General features: G+C 41.4%; 1 protein-coding gene across 1 annotated transcript in view; it reads right to left on the bottom strand.

The window, feature by feature from the left end:
• Positions 1-287: 287 nt before the first annotated feature.
• The window catches only part of cntnap5b (contactin associated protein family member 5b), a 67,252-nt gene continuing 42,773 nt past the window's right edge, over positions 288-24,766 (bottom strand). The window contains exons 9-22 of the mRNA XM_060911958.1: positions 24,411-24,517; positions 22,597-22,716; positions 22,293-22,493; positions 20,187-20,343; positions 19,616-19,743; positions 19,223-19,393; positions 18,387-18,605; positions 13,682-13,921; positions 6,972-7,196; positions 5,965-6,098; positions 5,799-5,886; positions 4,411-4,614; positions 4,112-4,186; positions 288-3,858 (exon numbers count right to left, since the gene is read on the bottom strand). Coding sequence (XP_060767941.1) covers positions 3,701-3,858; positions 4,112-4,186; positions 4,411-4,614; positions 5,799-5,886; positions 5,965-6,098; positions 6,972-7,196; positions 13,682-13,921; positions 18,387-18,605; positions 19,223-19,393; positions 19,616-19,743; positions 20,187-20,343; positions 22,293-22,493; positions 22,597-22,716; positions 24,411-24,517 — 2,227 coding nt within the window. The 3' untranslated portion in view covers positions 288-3,700. The remainder of the gene's footprint in view (positions 3,859-4,111; positions 4,187-4,410; positions 4,615-5,798; positions 5,887-5,964; positions 6,099-6,971; positions 7,197-13,681; positions 13,922-18,386; positions 18,606-19,222; positions 19,394-19,615; positions 19,744-20,186; positions 20,344-22,292; positions 22,494-22,596; positions 22,717-24,410; positions 24,518-24,766) is intronic.

The following is a 24,766-nucleotide window of genomic DNA, read 5'->3' as shown; positions in this document are numbered from 1 at the left end:
CCTCCTCTTTTTACTGCACTTCACAAAACAATCACAGGGAAAACAAACACAATGTGCTTATTACCACAAGCTGGCACACGAGCAAATAGCGCTAACTTATAGCCTTAATATTGCAGCTAACTTTACCTCCATTCCTAGCCTTTTTTTTTTCTGCAATGTGAAGAGACACAAGCGTAGTATGTGAGCTTGTACAAATGATTCTCTTTATTGGTAATAAATATACATTTATATACAATACAGCTGTACAACTCTAACCATAGAAAACAAGCTGAAAATAAACACCTTATTCATTTTAACACATTATACAGTGTGTGTGTGTGTGTGTGTGTGTGTGTGTGTGTGTGTGTGTGTGTGTGTGAGGCTCGAAGCCACATTTATGAGATTAAATGCACTTCAAAAAAAAAAAGGTTCTTTTGATTAATACGAGAGCCGGAAGAGTGGACGTGCTGTACCCAAGAGGAAAGGATTAGCAATGCTAACACTCGAATATTTTGAAAACTGCGCCATTTAGAGGAGCGGTGTGAGTGTTCCGAACCCGCCAGCCTCGTTAACCAGCCAGTCAGGAACATTTCGTGACCTACAAAGTGTTTGAAGGTTGAAACATTCAAGTCGCTGCTTGGTTTACGGTGGATTAGTGCTATGGACGCAGAACCCTCATCAGGATCCGTACTGTAAATATCCAAAGAACCCATGAGGAACTCTTTGTCATGCAATACAACCATCCAGTGACCATCATTCCTGATTGGCTAAGGTTTCAGTAAGGGGTGGGGTCAACACCAACAAAATGGTCATCGCATGTTAGCATTGCTACGAGTTTTGTGTCAAACTTGTACCCAGTGGTGCTAATTAGTGGGTGTGGCTTGTTTGGGTTTTTTTTATCTTCTAACTTGTGCCAGCGCCAATTGTTTTGCTGCCTCAAAACTAAATTGCATATAATTTGGAGAAAAAAAAATCAATTTAAACATTTCAAAAGCTGTCTGTATGTTAATTAATTTGAGCATGCAGACTCGTTACAGCTCTCAAACACCAAATGTTGGACTTGGACTTTCAGACCCGGCTGCATGCTCATATTTCTATTCTATAAACCGTCATGATTTGATCCACGTCTTCACCCCAGAAGCTAAAAAAAAAAAATCTCCTTGTCTGAAGTTTACCCATGTGGAGATGGATGTGGCACTAAATCAGACACTGTTTTTGATCTCCAGGCGTTTCGAGAGCAGGTTTGTCATTTCCGTGCTGTCCCATACTGACATCACAGCTGGATACACATCTGACACAGCTGCCTCTCCACTTTCAGCCTGACACGACGAGAGAAAAGAGACAAGACGCTGCTCTGAGTCAACACACACACGCTCAGAAGTCGTCGAGCTAAATCAGGAATTCGTCTCCATTTTATTGAGCACTGTTTAATTCTAGATCCTGATTGGTCAGAAGGTTCTGACTGAGTTTCTGAGTAGTGCAGCTGTAGATCGCAGGTTTATATTAATGCACTCGTTCTAATACGTTGTTGTTTCAGGGGCGTGTACAGCGGATGCTCCTTATAAACGTTTTAAGAAATCCCTGATAAATAAGACGTTTATGTAACGTGTGGAAGGAGTCTCCAGTGTCAGCACGCTGGAACTGTCAGACGTGAAGCTGGAACTCCTCCACAGAGGAATGACTGAGAACAGGACACTGTTACTGAGAACTGATAAACGCGGGATGTCTCGTTCTTTAATAAATGAAATATTGTACTCGATGACAGAGTGCTGTGGTGTAAAAGGCTATCGCAGCTGTAAACAGTCGCTCGTGCGAGTGACAGATGTGCAGCTGTGGTCGATGTTCAGTAAAACAGCAGTGTGTGACGACATGGAGGTAATAAATCTGCTCTCAAACCACCTGAAACATCTCATGATGGAAAAGAAATTCTGCACGTAAAGAACTGGAGCTCTGCTCACAACCGGCTTGAGCGACAGGATGATGGACGGCTCCCATGATTCACAGCTCCATTCCACTCGCGTGCTCTCGTCATGTTTACGCTGATCATGATGATGATGATGATGATGTTTTGGGTCATGTATATGTAGTGAGAGTTCTCCCAGCAATCATTTTCCACAATCGTTCCTGATCCCTCTCTGACGACACAATAAACCAATTATTGACATTTTAGGAGAAAAAAACCCACAATTTCAGACTTTTTCAGTTAGGAACACAATAAAGCGTCCATCTCATGATCCATCATAAATATTCGTTTTCTCAAAATAGAAAACACGTGGAACGAGTACGTCTTCAACATCTTACACACCAGATGACAGTAAGATGGTCATGTGATGTAGCGTCTCCGTATGATAAGAGGTGGACTTTAGTAAAGAAGCTGAAATAAATCCATAAGCAATAACAAATTATCAGGCTGTTTTAATGTGATGGAAAATTGTGATGCAACGCAACGTCTCGACCAATCAGCTTCCTTCCCTCTTCTACTCCGAGTGTGAGTCGTGTACGTGAACTCCACGGAGATCGACACGAAAAGAAAATGTGAAATCACTTTTAAAGACCGTGTCCATTTTCCACAGCACTTTGACTGATTCACTCCAATAAATACTCTCATTAATACTCCAATAGTACACTCTAATAATACCCTTAGCACTTCTCTCTTCAATACTCAGCAATACTCTGCTTTATATTCTCAATAACACTCTCCTTAATACTCTCAACACCACTCTCCTTGATACTTTCATTATTACTCTCAGTGGTATTCGCAGCAAAACTCTCAATAATACTCTGCTTTATACTCTCATTTATAATCTCCTTAATGTTCTCATTAATACTCATCAGTACTCTTCTTAACACGCCCATCAATACTTGCATTAACGCTCTCAACAATACTCTCCTTAAGACTCATTAATACTTTGCTTAATACTCTCATTAATATTCTCCTTGAAACCCTCCTTTATATTTCAACAAAACTCTCCTTAGTACTCTCATTGATGCTCCTTCACTGTCCCATTAATACTCCAACTGACGAATACATACTCTCATTAATATAACGAATGGGGTGGGAGGAGCAATCTTATTAATAACAGCCACCGATTCCACAGTCGGCGATGATGAGAACCGTTCTGCTGTTCACCCTGCATTCAGAGAATGTGCCATTTATGTGTGTGTGTGTGTGTGTGCGCATGTGTTTCCCACTGAGGGCTTGACTGGCCTCCTAACGAGAGTCAGAGGTCATATGAAGTCTTCTTTCACTCCTTGATGTCATGTTTACCTCCACTGTGGAGTCCATTTATAAGGTTAAGGGTCAAAGGTCAGATCAAGTACTCCTGTCTTTCTTGATACAGCAACTTCGTTCTCCATCGTCTCGTCTGTGTCCCATTCCACTCAATCAACCCTCACTGGTACAGAAGGGACGAAGAGAACGAGCATCAAGGGCACTATGAGTGTTCTGATAGCCTCTGCTCTTCTCCCTAAACTCAGCAAGGGGTTCATGAGGCCAAAGGTCAAAGGCCAAAAAAGTTTTACTTTCTCCCTTGATAGAGTGGCTTCGTTCTCCGTTGCTCAGTCGTGTCCCATTTCCCACGGTCGAGCTGATAGAGGGCACAAAGCAAGCTGGAGCTTACAGAGGAAGGGAACGAGGATTAAGGGCACTAGCAGCTCTCCTGCCCTCCTCCCTAATGGCATAACTGATCTAGGGTCACTCGGCCAAGGGGTCATTTAGGGGTCATATGAAGTACTCCTTCCTGCTGTCCCTGAGCTCCGGTTGAGCCCGTGGGTCCTTCTCTTTGGGCTGACAGGAACGCTCGCGTCGAAAACGCAAGAGGAAATGCATCATCACCGCCATGATGCACAGCACGACCAGCAGCAACGCTGCTATCAAACCTACACACACACACACATACACACACACACACACACACACACACGCGAGAGTGAGGCAGGGAACAGAAAATAAAGGAATAAAACAGAGTAATACAGATAAAAAGCAAGACAAGTAGAAAAAACAGGACAGAATGTAAGACAGGTGGAGAAAAAGAAACAGAGAAAGGCTAGAAGAGAGTAAGATGGTGGACAGGAAGTAAGACAGATGGCGAGAGTAAGACGGATAGAGAGAACGCATGACAGAATGTCTTACCTCCAATCACAGCCGAGTCGCTCGGCTCAGAGTTCTTCAGACGCTCCTTCCCTTGCTTCTCTCCGTCTGTGTGGTCTGAGAGGAGGAAAGGAAAACAGCTGAGACTACTGAGCTACTGCTTCTCAAAGCCACGCCCACATTCCCATATATAGTCTTCATGTCACACCCACTCAAGATCTGCACTCATTTGCTTACATGAACTCAAAGACATGTCTTTTTATGACGAATGTGCGAGAACATCACGAGAGGAGGCTCACACTAAGCCCCGCCCACTCCAGTGTCCCAGGCAGAGCTGTTACCTGACAGTGAGTGTGAGAGCGATCGGTCGGCCAGCTCGCCACAGTTGGACTCCACCAGATTCCCGAGCACGCTGACCAACGAGCTCCCTCGATTCAAAATGGCTGCTTTTAAAGGAGCGAGGTGATTGAACTGGACTGACGAGAGGCAGCCAATGAAACCTCTTGATCCTGCCTGGAGCACCGCCTCATCCGTGCCCACTCCACCTGAGGAGCACAGAGACACAAACATTCATTTCGGAGATGATCAGATTATCTGTGTTCGTCTCTTTTCTTTAGTGAAAGTTTGAACAGCTTTTGTTGAGGAACATAAAAAATCTCATCTCATCTCATTATCTCTAGCCGCTTTATCCTGTTCTACAGGGTCGCAGGCAAGCTGGAGCCTATCCCAGCTGACTACGGGTGAAAGGCGGGGTACACCCTGGACAAGTCGCCAGGTCATCACAGGGCTGACACATAGACACAGACAACCATTCACACTCACATTCACACCTACGCTCAATTTAGAGTCACCAGTTAACCTAACCTGCATGTCTTTGGACTGTGGGGGAAACCGGAGCACCCGGAGGAAACCCACGCGGACACGGGGAGAACATGCAAACTCCGCACAGAAAGGCCCTCGCCGGCCACGGGGCTCGAACCCGGACCTTCTTGCTGTGAGGCGACAGCGCTAACCACTACACCACCGTGCCGCCCCCATAAACAAAATTATTTTCATATATTAAAAAGAGGCGGCACGGTGGTGTAGTGGTTAGCTCTGTCGCCTCACAGCAAGAAGGTCCTGGGTTCGAGCCCCGTGGCCGGAGAGGGCCTTTCTGTGTGGAGTTTGCATGTTCTCCCCATGTCCGCGTGGGTTTCCTCCGGGTGCTCCGGTTTCCCCCACAGTCCAAAGACATGCAGGTTAGGTTAACTGGTGACTCTAAATTGACCGTAGGTGTGAATGTGAGTGTGAATGGTTGTCTGTGTCTATGTGTCAGCCCTGTGATGACCTGGCGACTTGTCCAGGGTGTACCCCGCCTTTCGCCCGTAGTCAGCTGGGATAGGATCCAGCTCGCCTGCGACCCTGTAGAACAGGATAAAGCGGCTACAGATAATGAGATGAGATATTAAAAAGACTTTAAATAGTTTTTTAAGGAAAGAAACAAAAACAAGAATAATTATTTTACTTTTATGCGTCTCAGTTTCTCTAATGAGCAAAAACAACTATTAAAACCTGAGAGCAAGGAAACTAACACGAATGAATATGAGGAGCGCGACAGAGAGAGAGAGAGAGAGAGAGAGAGAGGAAGAAATAGAGGGATAGAGAGAGAGAGAGACAGACAGGGGGAGAGAGAGGGAGAGAGAGAGCTACCCAAGTTAAAATATGATGAAAATCAGTTTTATTTTCCTACGGGTGACTTTGCCGAGTGTCAGAGAGCGGATCATGTTTAACTCTCGGTCTGTGGAGAGGACGAACTTCCGACTCACATCCTTATCCACCTGAGGAGAGACAGGAAGAGACATTAGGAGGTGTTCATGAGCGTTAATAACAGCTGACAGGAGATGCCACATTCTTACCTGGACGTACATGTCCCTGCCCTCTCGGTGGAGCTGGACTCGGTGCAGCTGGCCGTTAGCCAGGCTGCGACCCGTGGGCATGAACACATCCGGCTCCTTCTCCTGCTTCAGTTTATACCAAATCTGTAAACTCCCTGAGACGCCAGCGAGAGACGAGCGAGAGAACACTAACTCAGAGCACTCAATGTTCCTGCTGCTCAGATTCCACAACAATAAAACTTCTCTCTCTCTCTCAGCTGTGTCTGTTTCATCTTCACAAACACAACACTCCCTCTCACACTTCTCACTAATTACTGAGGACCAGCTAACCTCCACTAACCTCCACGTTTATTATCTCTACACCAGATACCACACTCCAAACTCCAAACTGTCTAAAAAATATTTACAAAAACAACAACAACAACAAAAAAAAAACACAAACCCGTAAAGCTCATTTAAATCCATTGAAAATATTACAAATAAATACGTACAAACTATAATCATAAAATTCAGTGAAAGGTTTCTACAAAGAGAACGAGCTCGCTAAATACACAGAGAGCGGAAATATAAGAATATTTTGTAAAACAAAAAAACACAGAAATTTTGATAAGAAAGAAAAAAGAGAAAGTTGAAAACACCACAAAAGAACTAAAAAAAGAAAAGAAAAAATGCAAATACGCCAAAATACTGAAATAATAGTAACACTCAAATGAACAAAAATTAACTCAAATAAGCAAATTGATGAATGATTTAAATAAGATGTATGTAAATAAAGTAAAAAACAAAATAAATGAAAGAATTCAAGAAAGAAACTGTGAATATGAGATTATAACAATATGAATGAATGAATGAACCCTTTGTCACTTAGTCACAAGTACCAACGAAATTAGCCGTCAACCCGTCCGTACACGGAGAACAAATATTAAATACAATATTAAATATATTAAATTAAATAAATACAATAAATATAAATAAATGATAAAGGTGGTGAGTTAGCATGTTACTAGTGATCATGTTAGCGTGTATACCATTCTGAGCCAGGATGATGGCCAGGTACTGCTGCTGGTACGTGGTGACCGTCATCAACATGGCGGGGGATTTGGTGGTGACGAAGCGGAAGGCTACATTTTCCCGAGACTTGCTGCTCTGAGCGTAAATGGCCGACGACTGACGGCTGGTGTTGTGCATCACCGAGAACGGCTCCTGGAACGTGTACATCACAGATGTGCCTCTCTCGAAAGACACGGAAACTTCTAGAGACAGAAGAAAGAACATGAACGTGTTAAGTTTTATGCATCGCATAGCACGGGCTAAATGAGCTTGAGAGAACATCCCGGAATTAACGTAACCTGGGTGCGATTTGCTGGGGGGGGATGGTGGGGATCATCCCCCCCTCTGGTTTTTATCTCTGCTGAAAAAAAATCCTCAGGGACAACCCCGTCAATAAAACAAACAAACCCCCCCAAAAGTTGACATGACAGGCATGTTGTGACACAGTTTTCTATGGTCTACATTGCACTCACTTTCAAAATGACCCGAAGTGGCAGCTTTGATGTTCACGAATGTCCCCAGCAAATAGATACATTGTAGATAATAACAATATCTTTGTGTTCTACAGTGGTGCCTGAAAGTTTGTGAACCCTTTAAAATTTTCTATATTTCTGCATAAATATGACCTAAAACATCTTCAGATTTTCACACAAGTCTTAAAAGTAGATAAAGAGAACCCAGTTAAACAAATGAGACAAAAATATTAGATTTGGTCATTTATTTATTGTGGAAAATGATCCAAAATTACATATCTGTGAGTGGCAAAAGTATGTGAACCTTTGCTTTCAGTATCTGGTGTGACCCCCTTGTGCAGCAATAACTGCAACTAAACGTTTGTGGTAACTGTTGATCAGTCCTGCACACCGGCTTGGAGGAATTTTAGCCTGCTCCTCCGTACAGAACAGCTTCAACTCTGGGATGTTGGTGGGTTTCCTCGCATGAACTGCTCACTTCAGGTCCTTCCACAACATTTTGATTGGATTAAGGTCAGGACTTTGACTTGGCCATTCCAAAACATTCACTTTATTCTTCTTTAACCATTCTTTGTAGAATGACTTGTGTGCTTAGGGTCGTTGTCTTGCTGCATGACCCACCTTCTCTTGAGATTCAGTTCATGGACAGATGTCCTGACATTTTCCTTGAGAATTCGCTGGTATAATTCAGAATTCATTGTTCCATCAATGATGGCAAGCCGTCCTGGCCCAGATGCAGCAAAACAGGCCCAAACCATGATACTACCACCACCATGTTTCACAGAAGGGATAAGGTTCTTATGCTGGAATGCAGTGTTTTCCTTTCTCCAAACATAACGCTTCTCATTTAAACCAAAAAGTTCTATTTTGGTCTCATCCTTCCACAAAATATTTTTCCAATAGCCTTCTGGCTTGTCCACATGATCTTTAGCAAACTGCAGACAAGCAGCAATGTTCTTTTTGGAGAGCAGTGGCTTTCTCCTTGCAACCCTGCCATGCACACCATTGTTGTTCAGTGTTCTCCTGATGGTGGACTCATGAACATTAACATTAGCCAATGTGAGAGAGGCCTTCAGTTGCTTAGAAGTTACCCTGGGGTCCTTTGTGACCTCGCGGACTATTACACGCCTTGCTCTTGGAGTGATCTTTGTTGTTCGACCACTCCTGGGGAGGGTAACAGTGGTCTTGAATTTCCTCCATTTGTACACAATCTGTCTGACTGTGGATTGGTGGAGTCCAAACTCTTTAGAGATGGTTTTGTAACCTTTTCCAGCCTGATGAGCATCAACAACGCTTTTTCTGAGGTCCTCAGAAATCTCCTTTGTTTGTGCCATGATACACTTCCACAAACATGTGTTGTGAAGATCAGACTTTGATAGATCCCTGTTCTTTAAATAAAACAGGGTGCCCACTCACACCTGATTGTCATCCCATTAATTGAAAACACCTGACTCTAATTTCACCTTCAAATTAACTGCTAATCTTTGAGGTTCACATACTTTTGCCACTCACAGATATGTAATATTGGATCATTTTACTCAATAAATAAATGACCGAGTATAATATTTTTGTCTCATTTGTTTAACTGGGTTCTCTTTATCTACTTTTAGGACTTGTGTGAAAATCTGATGATGTTTTAGGTCATATTTATGCAGAAATATAGAAAATTCTAAAGGGTTCACAAACTTTCAAGCACCACTGTATGCAGGGATGCAAACAGCGCGCCTTTTGGCGGATGCCGCCTTTTTCACAGCCGATTTTTTTTTTTTTTAGGGGGGGCGTTGGAGTGTCTGATTATAGTTTCAAAGTAAATTCTGTATTAAAATTACTAAATAAGCAAATCCGTTACAGTCCATGAAACAGGAAGTATAAGGATGAGAAAAAAACAGTTTAAATCGGAAAGCTGCGCACAATGTGAACTGCGCCATCAGAGCAAACTGTTCATTTAGTATTCATGTATTTTAGTGATTTTCGAGTCACTGTCCATTTAATCCGGAGGGAGAGAAACATCACAGCAACGCGACAAGCAATGCGAACTTTGTTGTGTTAGTGTTCGTGTATTTAGTCAGAGAGATAGGAAGATGAATTTACTATCTCTGGTTTAGTGTCGTTTTCATTTAGTGTTATTCATTTGATATCATCGGATGTTACTGAGCTGTTAGCCTATTGTTACCTTAGTTTTGTGACGTTTCATGATTAAAAAAAAAAAAAAAACATCCCCCCTTCTGTTTTTTTGACAAATCGCACCCTGAACGTAACCATGTAATGTTGTAATGTCTCATTATGCACTTTGTCAATTTACACAAGTGTTACTTCACAGAAGCTTTCTATCTTTGGAAATAATCTGCATGAAGACGACAGCGCTTACGGACCTCTGTAACTTGTCTGGTTGAAGTCATGATGGCGACCTTTTTTTGTCTGTAGTTGCGTTTTCACAAGAATCTGATCACACGAGAAAACTTGAAAAGGAAAAGGCGACTCGAGATAGAATAAAAGAGAAATTAAAAATGTACTTCAGTAACAATTTTTTTGCTCGCAAGAACACTAACAGTCCAGCACACAAACATGAAAATCTGACTGCATGAAGACGTTTTAGAATATTAATCATTAGAAGGCTAACCTTTTTCTGCAAAATAAACAAACAAACCAAGACATACAGAGTGAAAATTCAGGTAAATGAGTGGGGGCGGAGCTAGCAAGTGTAATGCTTCTTACTGAATTTGTGTGTAATTTAACAAATTTGTCTCGATATAAATCATATGTATTGAGTGTCAGGTCTTCTCTGTGTCTGGGCTGATGAACCCAAGCTAAATTCTGATTGGTTAAGATCAGGACGAGGGGCGGGGTTAGTGCTCAGATTTTTTCCTACAGCTTCCATTTTCTGAAGCAAAACTGTCCACGTGTCAGTCCTGCGTGCTGTGGCGCGTGCACCTGAAGAACTCTCAGGCGGGCCCCGGGCTGCACGCACATCGAGCGGACTCATGCACGCGCGCCGTTAATGATGCACACCTAGACATAATTAAGGAGCTATACCGGTATGTGCACCTACAGTATATAAAGACTGTTTAGACGTACAAAGTATTACGCTACGTCAGTACGCATTACCGAGCCTTGTTACCCGCGTTTGATTTCCTGGTTTCCTGATTCCTGTACCTGTTCCTTGTTCCTGTTTTCTCGTTGCCTGTGATATCCTGCTTGCGCCTCGCCTGACCCTTTGCTTGTTTTACGTTTTGGATTTTGCCTGCTGATTTGGACTGTTTGCCTGCGTGTGTTTTTCACCTTTGTAAATAAACTGCTTCTGCACTTACATCCGCGTGCTACCTCGTACGTGACACCACAGTGGTGAGAGAAGAAATAGTTTGGCTTTTCACTCCACTTCCTCACCTTCCTGCTATCAACCTGCTAATGTACCGTGACAGGAAAAAAAAAAACCCAACGCATCAAATATAAACCCGGAGAGACAGAAGTTTAAACGTATGCTAAATTATTCTGAGCCTGAGCCGAGCCGCTTCGCACATGGCCGGGTTTGTTCACTCATTACATCTGGAGAAACGGTAAAAAAAATGCCAGCCTCGAGAGGAAGAAAGGAAAGGAGAAATAATTAGAGAGCTTTGACTGGCGTAGTGACCCGACATACTGCAGAATTTGCTCTGATAGCACCAGAAAACGGTGCGACGGACAGCGAGGCTCCATCAAGGCGAGCCGGGTTGTAACCTTCTGCAGGAAATTCCCGCTGGCGATGGCGGATAACGGAATTAGACACCTCATTAAAAGAGGTAGAAGTGGCCAAGTGTGAGAGAGACAGACAGAGAGAGAGAGAGAGATGGACAGAGAGATAGACAGAGAGAGATGGACAGAGATAGACAGAGAAAGAGAGACAGAGAGAGATAGACAAAAAGAGGGATAGACAGAGAGAGACAGACAGAAATAGGCAGACAGATTAAAGAGAGAGAGAGAGAGAGAGAGAAGGAGGGGGAGGGCAGTAATTTTCTCATCGTTTCTCCTCCAGCACTCTGATCACACTTTTACGGCCCACCTGATGTCTCCTGTCACCCAGTTTGAGTTATCGTGAATAACGGTGGGATAAAAATACACACTGAGATCACGGAGACGTGAGAGACTGTTCTGTACTTTATCACACAAATCACGGGGGATTTCACACATGTGCTGTCTTTATTTTTCATTTATTATCTATTAGAGCAGCGGTGGGATTTTACTGCACTTTTCCAACGGATCTGAGCGCTCAAATCCGAAGCCATGAGCCTTCGTGTCCCAGTTCACCTCACATCACGCTTCGTGTGAAGGACAGAACTGCATACCGAGGGGTTTTATTTGTCTTGTGGCTGAACAATTTGCCAACAGTGAAATATTTACATGAAATGTTGTGGAAGTGAGTTCCTAATCTCACTACATTATACAACCCCAATTCCAGAAAAGTTGGGACAGGGGCGTGTTTACCACTCTGTTGCATCACCTCTACTTTTAACAACACTCTATAAACATTTGGGAACTGAGGAGACCAATTGCTGTCGTTTTGAAAGAGAAATGTTGTCCCGTTCTTGCCTGATATACAATTTCAGTTGCTCAACAGTTTGGGTCTCCTTTGTCGTATTTTGTGCTTCATAATGCACCAAATGTTTTAAATGGGAGACAGGTCTGGACTGCAGCAGGCCAGTTTAGCACCCAGACTCTTTTTTTTTTTTAAGATTTTTTTTGGGCTTTTTTCACCTTTTATTGGACAGGACAGTGTAGAGACAGGAAATGAGCAGGAGAGAGAGACAGAGAGGGATCGGGAAATGACCTCGGGTTGGAATCGAACCCAGGTCCCCGGATTTATGGTATGGCGCCTGAGCCACGACGCCCCCAGCACCCAGACTCTTTTACTATGGAGCCATGCAGTTGTAATATGTGTAGAAAGCGGTTTGGCGTTGTCTTGCTGAAAGAAGGAAGGCCTTCCCTGAAAAAGATTTAGTCTGGATGGCAGCATATTGCTCTGAAACGTGTTTATATCATTCAGCATTAATGATGCCTTCCCAGATGTACAAACTACCCATGTCATGTGCACTAACGCCCCCTCATACCATCACAGATGCTGCTTTTGAACTGTACACTGATAACAAGCTGGATGATCCCCCTCCTCTTTAGCCTGGAGGACGTGGGGTCCATGATTTCTAAACAGAATTTCTACTTTTGATTCGTCAGACCTCGGGACAGTTTTCCACTTCGTCTCAGTCCATCGTAAAAGAGCTCGGGCCCAGAGAAGGGGGCGGGGTTTCTGGATATTGTTTATATCTGGTTTTGACTCGCATCTGTGGATGCAGTAATGAAGTGTTTTCACAGACGATGGTTTTCTGAAGTGTTCCTGAGCCCATACAGTGATTTCCACTACAGACACGTGTCTGCTTTTAATGCAGTGTCTCCTGAGGGCCTGAAGATCACAGGCATCCAGTGTCAGTTTTCAGCCTTGTCTCTCGCATACAGAGATTTCTCCAGATTCTCTGACTCTTTTAATGATATTATGGACCATAGATGATGTGATCCCCAAATTCTTTGCAGTTTTACATTGAGGAACGTTATTCTGAAATTGTTGCACTGTTTGCCCACGCAGTCTTTCACAGAGCGGTGAACCCCGCCCCATCTTTACTTCTGAGAGACTCCGCCTCTCTGGGATGCTCTTTTTATACCCAGTCATTTTACTGACTTGTTGCCAATTAAACTTTTTTTTTTTGCATTACACAACTTTTTCAGTCTTTTGTTGCCCCGTCCCAACTTTTCTGAAACATGTTGCTGACATCAAAGTCAAAATGAGCATATATTTTTCACAAAACAATAAAATTTCTCAGTTTCAACATATATGTTGTCTTTGGACTATTTTCAGTGAAATATATAGTTTCTATGATTTACAAATCATCACAGTGTTTTTATTTACAGTTTACACAGCGTCCCAACCTTTTTGGAATTGGGTTTGTACATAAACTTCAGAACAAAGCACACGTGAGGATTTGTGCATTTTCTGTGGCTGATTCTCCGAACGTGTTGTGTAGTGCACTGGGTCGGGTTTCCTGGTGTTATGTTTGACCCTGTGTAGTGAGTGGACTGTGTCGAGTGAACAGAAAGCTGTTTGGGATTGGAAATGACACGTGAAGACATGTTCTGAGAATATACTTGGTATTTTTAAGGTACTGTTTATGAAGGTTATAAAGCCTCAGACGCACCGGTCTGACAGTTCGGTCCTCCGTATGCGGAGTGTGTGCAGTCGCACACATATCCACCGTTCCTCTCGATACACCGCCCTCGGTTGTGGCACAGTCGCTTCTGGCTGCTGCAGTGACCTGGACATCCTGCGCTCACCCCCGGGGTCATTTTGGCACGTTCCTCCAGGTCAAGGGTCAGCCCATTTATAGTTAATGCTCTGATGCATCCCAGAAATCCTTTCTGCCTGGACACGGTTCCTCCTGTGGGGGCATGAGGTGGACGTGTCAATAATTCAGAACAAATTTCTCACAGCCTCATTCACACTGCTTATAGATATTACTGATATTATTTCAGCAAACGCTGACCAACTGACTGATAATAATAAGTACTTAGTAGTTATAATACCAGAAATGTAAACAAGCTTGAAATAAGGACTTCTGGCAGCAAATAAAAACACAGGGTTCTATCCCCAGAAGAAACGTCCCGAAATACAGTTAGGTCCATATATATTTGGACACTGACACAAATTTTGTTTTTTTTACCTGTTTACTGAAACATATTCAGGTTATAGTTATATAATGGACATGGACGTAAAGTCCAGACTTTCAGCTTTCATTTGAGGGTATCCACATTAAAATTGGATGAAGGGTTTAGGAGTTTCAGCTCCTTAACATGCGCCACCCTGTTTTTAAAGGGACCAAAAGTAATTGGACAATTGACTCAAAGACTATTTCATGGGCAGGTATGGGCAGTTCCTTCGTTATGTCATTCTCAGTTAAGCACAGGGTTTCCCATACATAGACCATTTTGTGGTGCAGCGCCACACAATGGATTCCTATCGCCACACAATCAGACTCGCGATTTTGAAAAAAAAATAAAAATATATATATATATATATATATATATATATATATATAAAATCTGTTGCGTATCGTTCCGTTCATTCATAGTGCTCATCCCTGAGTCAGGCTATAAACCAATTTTGATGCAGACAGTAGCAGCTTGACGCGAGGAACCGGCCTTATTGCATTATCCCGTTTATCCCGCTTCAGCAATCACTTCCCTTATGATAGGGGACTTGAGGTTTTTTTCAGGAAGGCACGCAGAATTAAATGTTCTGATAGGACATGCAGACTTTGCACCAATTTTACCTTAAGTGGTTTCTTACATCTAATTATGATATTTTATTTTATTATTATTATTTTGTTACATTATACTATTTATTTCATTTTAGTATTGGTTGAGGTAAGTGTTGAGTTCAATATTTAAAATAAAAACCTCCAGCTTGTTTTTGCAATTTATTCCTTGAATGTCAACTAAAGAATGATTGAAAGATTGCCACCAAAAAGGCAAAAAACTAAAGTAAAAACCAGAGATGCACCGATTGACCGGCTGCCGATCGGAATCGGCCGATTTTCACGTGATCGGCCATGACCGGCGACCAGCCGGGCAAAATTAAAATATGCCAATTTTCTGCCGATCAAAACTTGTGTATCACAGAGATGAAAGTGGAAATACTCGTAATTCGCAACTAAAAAGACTGCAGCTACACTGGCAGCTTGAACACGCTTTCTAGTGCGATTGTGTTGCGCTTGCGCAGAACAGTGTCAGTCCTGCGCGCCTAACAAGCTCCGGCGTGTGCGCCATTAACAAAAAAAAAAATATTCACTATATTTGGATATATTATATATCCAAATATAGTGAAGTTTTTTGTGCCAGATATTGGATGTGAAAAGAAGAAAATGTTTGTGGTTGTGTGAATTTCCCATTACAGGAATTAATACCTTAGCCTATTACCAAACATCTAGTTAGATTTGTACAAAGAGAGAGAAAAATGTCTTTTTGTTTGTTTTACAGCCTTGGTTGCACTTGATTCCATTGGAAATTACTCTACAAATACACATTTGACAAAGATGATAGAATGGCTATAGTATAAGTATGACTGGAAATTATTTTTGTATTTTGATACTGAATGAAGAAATGGGTTGTTCTATAAGGCGTAAGTTTTCAGACATAAATAGGCTTATGAAAGTGTGTTCCATAGCAGTAGGCAAATAATATATGAGGGGGAAGTTGTTTTTGTGCCAGATATTGGATGGGAAAAGAAAAAATGTTTGTGTGAATTTCCTATTTCAGGAATTAATATGTTAATACCAAACATGAAGAAAGATTTTACAAAGAGCAATGTCTTTTTGTTTGTTTTCAACCTTTGAGGTGTTGAAAATTTATTACTGAAAATCTGGCAGAATGTTCTATCAAAGAAAAGATAAAAAGAAAATAGTCTTTGTACGTGCTGTGAAGTGGTTTGAAAAAATGAAATCGGAATCGGCCAAAATCGGTATCGGCAGGTCACACTCCATGGAAAATCGGAATCGGCCCAAAAAATCGGTGCATCTCTAGTAAAAACTAAACTTTAACTTCAGTTTTGGTGAGTAATTTTCATAAATTTAAAAGACAGGTTTTCCACCAACATCAAGCCCAGCAAACTAATGGCCTGCCCTGTAATGTAAAGTTGGGTCGAGGAATGAGGCAGGGTTCTGGTAAAAATTGTTTTAGCTGTCTTCTCTTAAAGAACTTAAAAGAATTTAGATTGAACTGAATAATCTCAAATGCTTCTTGTAGCTTTAAAATAGTCCCAGCAGGTGACTCTGAAGAAAAATACTGTGTGTTTGAACACCGCCTGCTGTAAACACTTTGCATACACCCCAATGACCGACTCCACCGACCGCCACGACACCACCGTGCACGATTCCCTCATCGGCACAGTGGAGCACCACAAATTGCTACCTGGTCTGTGGGAAACACTGAAGCAGATAAAAGGCCTGGAGTTGATTTGAGGTGTGGTGCTTGCATTTGGAAGATTTTGCTGTGAAGAAAACACGCGGTCAAAGGAGCTCTCCATGCAGGTGAAACAAGCCATCCTTAAGCTGCGAAAACAGAAAAAACCCATCCGAGAAATTGCTACAATATTAGGAGTGGCAAAATCTACAGTTTGGTACATCCTGAGAAAGAAAGAAAGCACTGGTGAACTCATCAATGCAAAAAGACCTGGACACTCACAGAAGACAACAGTGGTGGATGATCGCAGAATAATTTCCATGGTGAAGAGAAACCCCTTCACAACAGCCAACCAAGTGAACAACACTCTCCAGGAGGTAGGCGTATCAATATCCAAATCTACCATAAAGAGAAGACTGCATGAAAGTAAATACAGAGGGTTCACTGCACGGTGCAAGCCACTCATAAGCCTCAAGAATAAAAAGGCTAGATTGGACTTTGCTAAAAAAGCATCTAAAAAAGCCAGCACAGTTCTGGAAGAACATTCTTTGGACAGATGAAACCAAGATCAACCTCTACCAGAATGATGGAAAGAAAAAAGTATGGCGAAGGCGTGGTACAGCTCATGATCCAAAGCATACCACATCATCTGTAAAACACGGCGGAGGCAGTGTGATGGCTTGGGCATGCATGGCTGCCAGTGGCACTGGGTCACTAGTGTTTATTGATGATGTGACACAGGACAGAAGCAGCCGGATGAATTCTGAGGTATTCAGAGACATACTGTGTGCTCAAATCCAGCCAAACTGATTGGTCGGCATTTCATAATACAGATGGATAATGACCCAAAACATAAAGCCAAAGCAACCCAGGAGTTTATTAAAGCAAAGAAGTGGAATATTCTTGAATGGCCAAGTCAGTCACCTGATCTCAACCCAATTGAGCAGCATTTCACTTGTTAAAGACTAAACTTCAGACAGAAAGGCCCACAAACAAACAGCAACTGAAAACCGCTGCAGTAAAGGCCTGGCAGAGCATTAAAAAGGAGGAAACACAGCGTCTGGTGATGTCCATGAGTTCAAGACTTCAGGCAGTCATTGCCAACAAAGGGTTTTCAACCAAGTATTAGAAATGAACATTTTATTTACAATTATTTAATTTGTCCAGTTACTTTTGAGCCCCTGAAATGAAAGGATTGTGTTTAAAAAATGCTTTAGTTCCTCACATTTTTATGCAATCATTTTGTTCAACCCACTGAATTAAAGCTGAAAGTCTGAACTTCAACTGCATCTGAATTGTTTTGTTCAAAATTCATTGTGGTAATGTACAGAACCAAAATTAGAAAAATGTTGTCTCTGTCCAGATATTTATGGACCTAACTGTAAATCTTTCAAACTGGATTTAAATATAACATCATCCTCCAAAAAATGCAACCTGTGTGACAGTAATTAAAAAAAATCCAACAAAAAAAACAAGGTTAGAAAGATTTACTGCAATTTTTACAGTAAAGGCTGAAGACGAACATTTGGAAGAGTGATGTGTTTAACTGACCAGAGGCGTGGCCAGGGCCATGTGCGCTTATAGGCACATCCCTAATTATGATTTTCAAATGCTGCTTTAAATAAAAAATAATTTTTCCAAAAGATGTAAACAGCCCTGTGATGACCTGGCGACTTGTCCAGGGTGTACCCCGCCTTTCGCCCGTAGTCAGCTGGGATAGGCTCCAGCTCGCCTGCGACCCTGTAGAACAGGATAAAGCGGCTACAGATAATGAGATGAGATGGGAGATATTAATCAGATAGTGGGCGTGGTTGGCTGGTAACTCTAAGAGTTTACATCAGGCAAAACCAGAGAAGGCGTGGCCTGTGAACTGAAACAGGTGTGGTCCGGTGTCACCTTCACAAGAATAAGTCTAATATCTTGTACAAAAAAAGGGGTGTGTCGTACCAATAAACAACTGTCCGTTGAGATTCAGGCGGGCGTGGCCATCGGGCGGAGCTTCCAGGAAGCGCAGGGGAAGCTGGTCCACCTGCAACGACGCCTCCTTCATGTTCCTCTCAGCTCGGATGTGATGCCACTGCTTATCGTTCAGAGGAACGTGGGACTTCACCGTCAGGACGAGCGGACCGTTTCCGACATCAAACAAGAACGTCACTGTTGATGGAGCTGAGGAGGCGGGGCCAAATGTCAAAATCAAAGATCATTGGTAGAGGACAGCTGTGTTGCTCCCACTGACAAACATGAACCATTTCACGTCAGCTGGAACATCCAGGAAAGAATATCCAGACCTTGGAACTGGAAGGTTTATTTATCTGATTATCATCAAAGTTGATATTTTTATGGTTTAAACACAAATTTTGGTGTAAAACATCTTGCAAATATTCAATAGCATGCAAAGATCACATCGTTGAACTCATTCTTGCCAAAAAAAAAAACCCAAATACATTTGATAGAATCCCCGTGTACCGAAATGCTAAATGTAATTTTATGAACAATATGAATGGAGAAGAATGTTCTGGAAAATTGCATGATTTTGGGAGAACTTGGCTTGTATCGTTCCTATCATTCATCAGAAAACTATCAGCTAAGTATCTAGCGTTAGCCACCAGTCGTGCACTGCGTTATTAATGACGCTCACAGGCTGCGGAAACAATTGCATTGTCAGGAAGTTGAAAGATCTGTGTGTTGGATTGTGAAACAATAAAAAGATCTACTGTCGAGGATAAATCACCTTACAGGAAGACGCTAATAAACTTTTATATGTGTTCAAGAAGGCGCCTCACCGCTCAGCTCCAGCCGGATAAAATCTCTGACTCCCAGATTTTCCAGGAAGACTCCAGAGGGCGCTGTGGTCTTGAAGTAAAAGGAAATATCGACGCTGAGCTCGGCCTGCAGCGTGGCGAAGTGCAGGGACGACGACTCCTGATAAAAAGACACGGCATTCCACAGAAACCCTACGAACGAAAACACCACGTAACGGACGATAGAAGCATCTGACTTCAGTGTTCGCTTACAGCAGCGACATCGCAGCTTATTGTTAGCATTAGCCTCAGATTAAATAACTCGAGTACAATTCTGGACACTCGGTCGGTCGGTCAATTCATTCGTGAAAAGTGTTAGAAAAAAATAATAATTAGAAGAAGATTTATTTGATGTTTATTACAGAAGTGCCTTACTGTCTCCATGGCACTGCAGAGAGCCGACTCGGTACACAGCTTCTGAGCCGCTTCGGTTTGTGTCTCCCACCACAATCTCAGTGACAGGAAGATGCTCCTTATAGGACAGCAATCCTGTATCGTTCTCCCTGAAAACAACACACGTGGTAACGTTTAACATTCATTCAATGTTTCATGTTCAATCACAAAAAACCTCATAATTAACGAAATCCAAAGTAGACGATCATCATAAAAAGCTCAACGCAGAGATAATAAAAAGGAGGAAATATTTTCATGTGGTGAAGAGGCAAGGTCACGGTCGTCCATTGGGCAGGATTTCTGAGCAGTCGAGATAAAATGTGTCCCTTTCTGAGCTCAGCACAAATACAGCTGAGTTTCTATAATGTCTTATTATTTATTCATTTATTGCAAAAGCACGGACGACTGTACCTTTGAGAAATGTATCATCAGCTAGCTAAAATAATGGGACCTTAGACAGCTTCTGTAACTTGCTAGCTAGCGTTAATGAGTTAGCCAGCTCGCTCTGTTATGCTGAATACTGTAGAAGTGTACAGAAGTTCAGATGTCACACCAAGAGCTGCGGTCTGCGTCGCAGTTGCAGAAGTGGTTGAAATCGATGCAGTTTTCAGCCAAACTGCAGGAACATTGCTGAACTCCAGGCAAGAACCCGGCCCAGTACGTCCGCTTATCTCCTGCTCTGTCCTTCCACCATGATAACGGAGTGCCATCTAAGGAAAAACAGCACACCAGGTACTTCAGTGACCCGTCTTCATGTCCGTATCGAAATATCCCAGTGTCACAATATCTTGTTCTAGTGCAGGGGTTTTCAGAGTGTGGGAGAGTCCGCCCCCCCTCAGAGAGCAAATACACAACAGCGCCCACTTACAATTTTTGTTGTTGCTATACTTAATGTTCCATTCGTATTTTAAAAAATGGTTGTTGTACACATTTTTATTTTTTTTTCTTTTACACATTTTAAACATCTGTGCTTTTTGAAAACATCTTTTTACACATTTAAAACATCTATGCTTTTTTAAAACAAATTTTTTACACATTTTAAACATCTGTGCTTTTTGAAACCTCTTTTTTACACATTTTAAACATCTGTGCTTTTTTTTAAAAAACATCTTGTTTTACACATTTTAAACATCTGTGGTTTTTTAAAACCTCTTTTTTACACATTTTAAACATCTGTGCTTTTTTTAAAAACATCGTTTTACACATTTTAAACATCTATGCTTTTTTAAAACCTCTTTTTTTACACATTTTAAACATCTGTGCTTTTTAAAACCTCTTTTTTACACATTTTAAACATCTGTGCTTTTTTTAAAAAAACATCTTGTTTTACACATTTTAAACATCTGTGGTTTTTTAAAACCTCTTTTTTACACATTTTAAACATCTGTGCTTTTTAAAACTTTTTTTTTACACATTTAAAACATCTGTGCTTTTTTAAAACAAATTTTTTACACATTTTAAACATCTGTGCTTTTTAAAACTTTTTTTTTACACATTTTAAACATCTGTGCTTTTTAAAACCTCTTTTTTTTTTACACATTTTAAACATCTGTGCTTTTTTTTAAAAAACATCGTTTTACACATTTTAAACATCTGTGGTTTTTTAAAACCTCTTTTTTACACATTTTAAACATCTGTGCTTTTTTTAAAAACATCATTTTACACATTTTAAACATCTATGCTTTTTTAAAACCTCTTTTTTTTACACATTTTAAACATCTGTGCTTTTTAAAACCTCTTTTTTACACATTTTAAACATCTGTGCTTTTTTTAAAAAAACATCTTGTTTTACACATTTTAAACATCTGTGGTTTTTTAAAACCTCTTTTTTACACATTTTAAACATCTGTGCTTTTTAAAACTTTTTTTTTTACACATTTTAAACATCTGTGCTTTTTTTTTAAAAAAACATCGTTTTACACATTTTAAACATCTATGCTTTTTTAAAACCTCTTTTTTTTACACATTTTAAACATCTGTGCTTTTTTTAAAACATCTTGTTTTACACATTTTAAACATCTATGCTTTTTTAAAATGTCTTTTTTTTTACACATTTTAAACATCTGTGCTTTTTAAAACATTTTTTTACACATTTTAAACATCTGTGCTTTAAAAAAAAAAAAAACCTCTTGTTTTACACATTTTAAACATCTCATAGCATCGTTAGCCAGCACCTCTTGGCAGACAACACACTGTGGCAGTGGAGCATCTTCAGATCCAGTCCATGAAAATCCAAACTTTAAATAATCATGGTCATACTTCCTTCTTTTTTTGCTTGGCCCAGACTCTGTCTCCTCACTCACTGTAGCTTTAGGTACTAAAAATCCATCCATTTTGTCTCTGGCAAAGGCGAGCTGAAGTTCGCTAAATGTCCGCAATAGTAACTTATTCTGGTTTATTTTTCCTCACGTTGCGCCCCCCCTGAAGAACTCTGGCGCCCCCTAGGGGAGGTGCACCCCACACTTTGAAAAGCCCTGTTCTAGTGCTTCCCAGTTCTGGTCTAGCGTGGTTCTCCAAGCTCCCTTTGTTGTCATATTTTCCAGTTTCTAGTTGCTGGCTCTAGTTCCCATAGTTCTCTTGCCCTCCCAGTTTATCATGCTATCATGTTATGAAATCGCATTATTTAACCATAAGACTCCTCAGATTATCCAACTCTTACCCCAGGTGTTGAAGAGACGGGACTTCCTGCAGCGATAAATCACTTCCTGTTGGCAGTGTTGCGCTCTGTGCAGCAGGGTTGTGAGCTGCAGCAGTGACGCGCTGTAGTTCAGCTTCATTACATGTGGCTTCTGAAAACTCGAACCCTGAACATGCACCGGCTTTGAGCTGTTATGACCAATTACCATCCACACCTTCTCTTCTGGACACACACACACACACACACGTTCTCAAACCATCAAAGTTACATCCATTGTGTGTGTGTGTGTGTGTGTGTGTGTGTGTGTGTGTGTGTATAGACTCACCACTCATGTTGCAGTAGACAACGGTGTGTGTGAGCGGCCCGCTGCCGTCTGGGTCAATTGAAAAAAATCCAGAGGAGCTTCCTGCCAACCTGTGTGCTTCACATGACATTTCAAAGATGGCTGAAACAGGGAAAAGACGGAGAATCTGATCACAACTGTGTGGATGTGTCAGATAGTGATGGTGTTGCCCCAGGCAATTTCTGAATCGAAAAGAAAGTAAAGCACTACACTGACGGACATCTGACTGTATCACACTGCGGTTGTAAGCCACAAAGCTGCGATTTGTGTAATCGTGCAATTGTGTAAAATGTTAACAAAACCCGAATGGGATGATTTGCAAAACACGGAAACCCTAAATTTCACTGAAAATAGTCCAAAGATGACATATCACATGCCGAAACTGAGAAATTTTCTTGCTTTTTGAAAAATATATGCTCATTCTTAATTCAATGCCAGCAAAATGTTTCAAAAAAGTTGGGACAGGGCAACAAAAGACTATAAACGATGTGTAATGTTGTGTAAACTGCACAGAATTTGAGGATCACATCATCTATGGTCTGTGATATCATTAAAAGAGTCAGAGAATCTGGAGAAATCTCTGTATGCGAGAGACAAGGCTGAAAACTGACACTGGATGCCTGTGATCTTCAGGCCCTCAGGAGACACTGCATTAAAAGCAGACACGTGTCTGTAGTGGAAATCACTGTCTGGGCTCAGGAACACTTCAGAAAACCATCGTCTGTGAAAACACTTCATTACTGCATCCACAGATGCAAGTTAAAACCAGATATAAATGATATCCAGAAACGCCGCCCCCTTCTTTGGGCCCGAGTGCTTTTACGATGGACTGAGGCGAAGTGGAAAACTGTCCCGAGGTCTGACGAATCAAAAGTAGAATTTTGGAAATCATGGAGACCATGTGATATGGGTGGTATGGGGGTGCATTAATGTACATGACATGAGTAGCTTGCACATCTGGGAAGGCCCCATTAATTCTGAATGATATATACAGGTTTTGGAGCAACATCCAGACAACATCTTGTTCAGTGAAGGCCTTCCTTCTTTCAGCAAGACAACGCCAAACCACTTTCTGCACGTATTATAACTGCATGACTTCATAGTGAAAGAGTACAGGTGCTAAACTGGCCTACTGCAGTCCAGACCTGTCTCCCATTTAAAACTTTTGGCGTATTATGAAGCGCAAAATACGACAAAGGAGACCCTGAACTGTTGAGCAACTGAAATTGTATATCAGGCAAGAATGGGGCAACATTTCTCTTTCAAAACTACAGCAATTGGTCTTCTCAGTTCCCAAATGTTTACAGAGTGTTGCTAAAACTAGAGGTGATGCAACACAGTTGTAAACATGCCCTGCCCCAACTTTTGAGAAACGTGTTGCTGACATCGAATTCAAAATGAGCAAATATTTTCGCAGTTTCAACATTTGATTTGTTGTTTTGTACTATTTCCAATGAACTTTAGGGTTTCCATGATTTGCAAATCATTACATTTTCATTTATATTTTATACAGTGTCATGACTTTTTTGGAAACAAGGTTGTACATAAAGTTAATCACTGTGTGTGACGAAAATATCTGGCTTTTAGATTAGATAAAACTTTATTGATCCCTTTGGGCGGGTTCCCTCAGGGAAATTAATTAACTTTAACAAATGTTCTCCAAAAGATCTTTTTTCCCCTCAGGGAATAAAGATCTTTTGGAGAACATTTGTAAAGTTTCTAGAAACTCCCCCATCCTATGTTAATCCTATCCAGAATAGGGAGTTAGCATGTTAGTGTGTAACACTGTGACTCACAGTTGTGGCAGGTCGCTCCGGTGTATCCTGTACCAGAGCAGTCACAGCTGAAAGAGCTCCAGGACTGAGAACATTCACCACCATGCTCACAGTAATTGGGCAAACACCTGCAGCAAACACACATCAATGCTGTCTGAGATGCAGTACTCAGTATTATGTAATGGAGAAATTCTCAAAGTTTCTTCTGAGGAGATCCTCAGCTCATGCCTTTCATCACCTAGTATCATCCCCAGGAGAAGTCAACACGACATGTGTTTGCTGAACAATATCTCATGCAAGATCTTTATCTCCCTTTGGTACAGTACATTTTATTGACTATGGATTCTCTAAACTCCTCCCATACCCAAGCATTCAAC

The sequence above is a fragment of the Neoarius graeffei genome, chromosome 27, assembly GCF_027579695.1.
Source record: "Neoarius graeffei isolate fNeoGra1 chromosome 27, fNeoGra1.pri, whole genome shotgun sequence".
Lineage (NCBI taxonomy): Eukaryota > Metazoa > Chordata > Actinopteri > Siluriformes > Ariidae > Neoarius > Neoarius graeffei.
The sequence above is the reverse complement of the archived record's forward strand: the minus strand, read 5'-3'. Positions and strand labels throughout refer to the sequence as shown.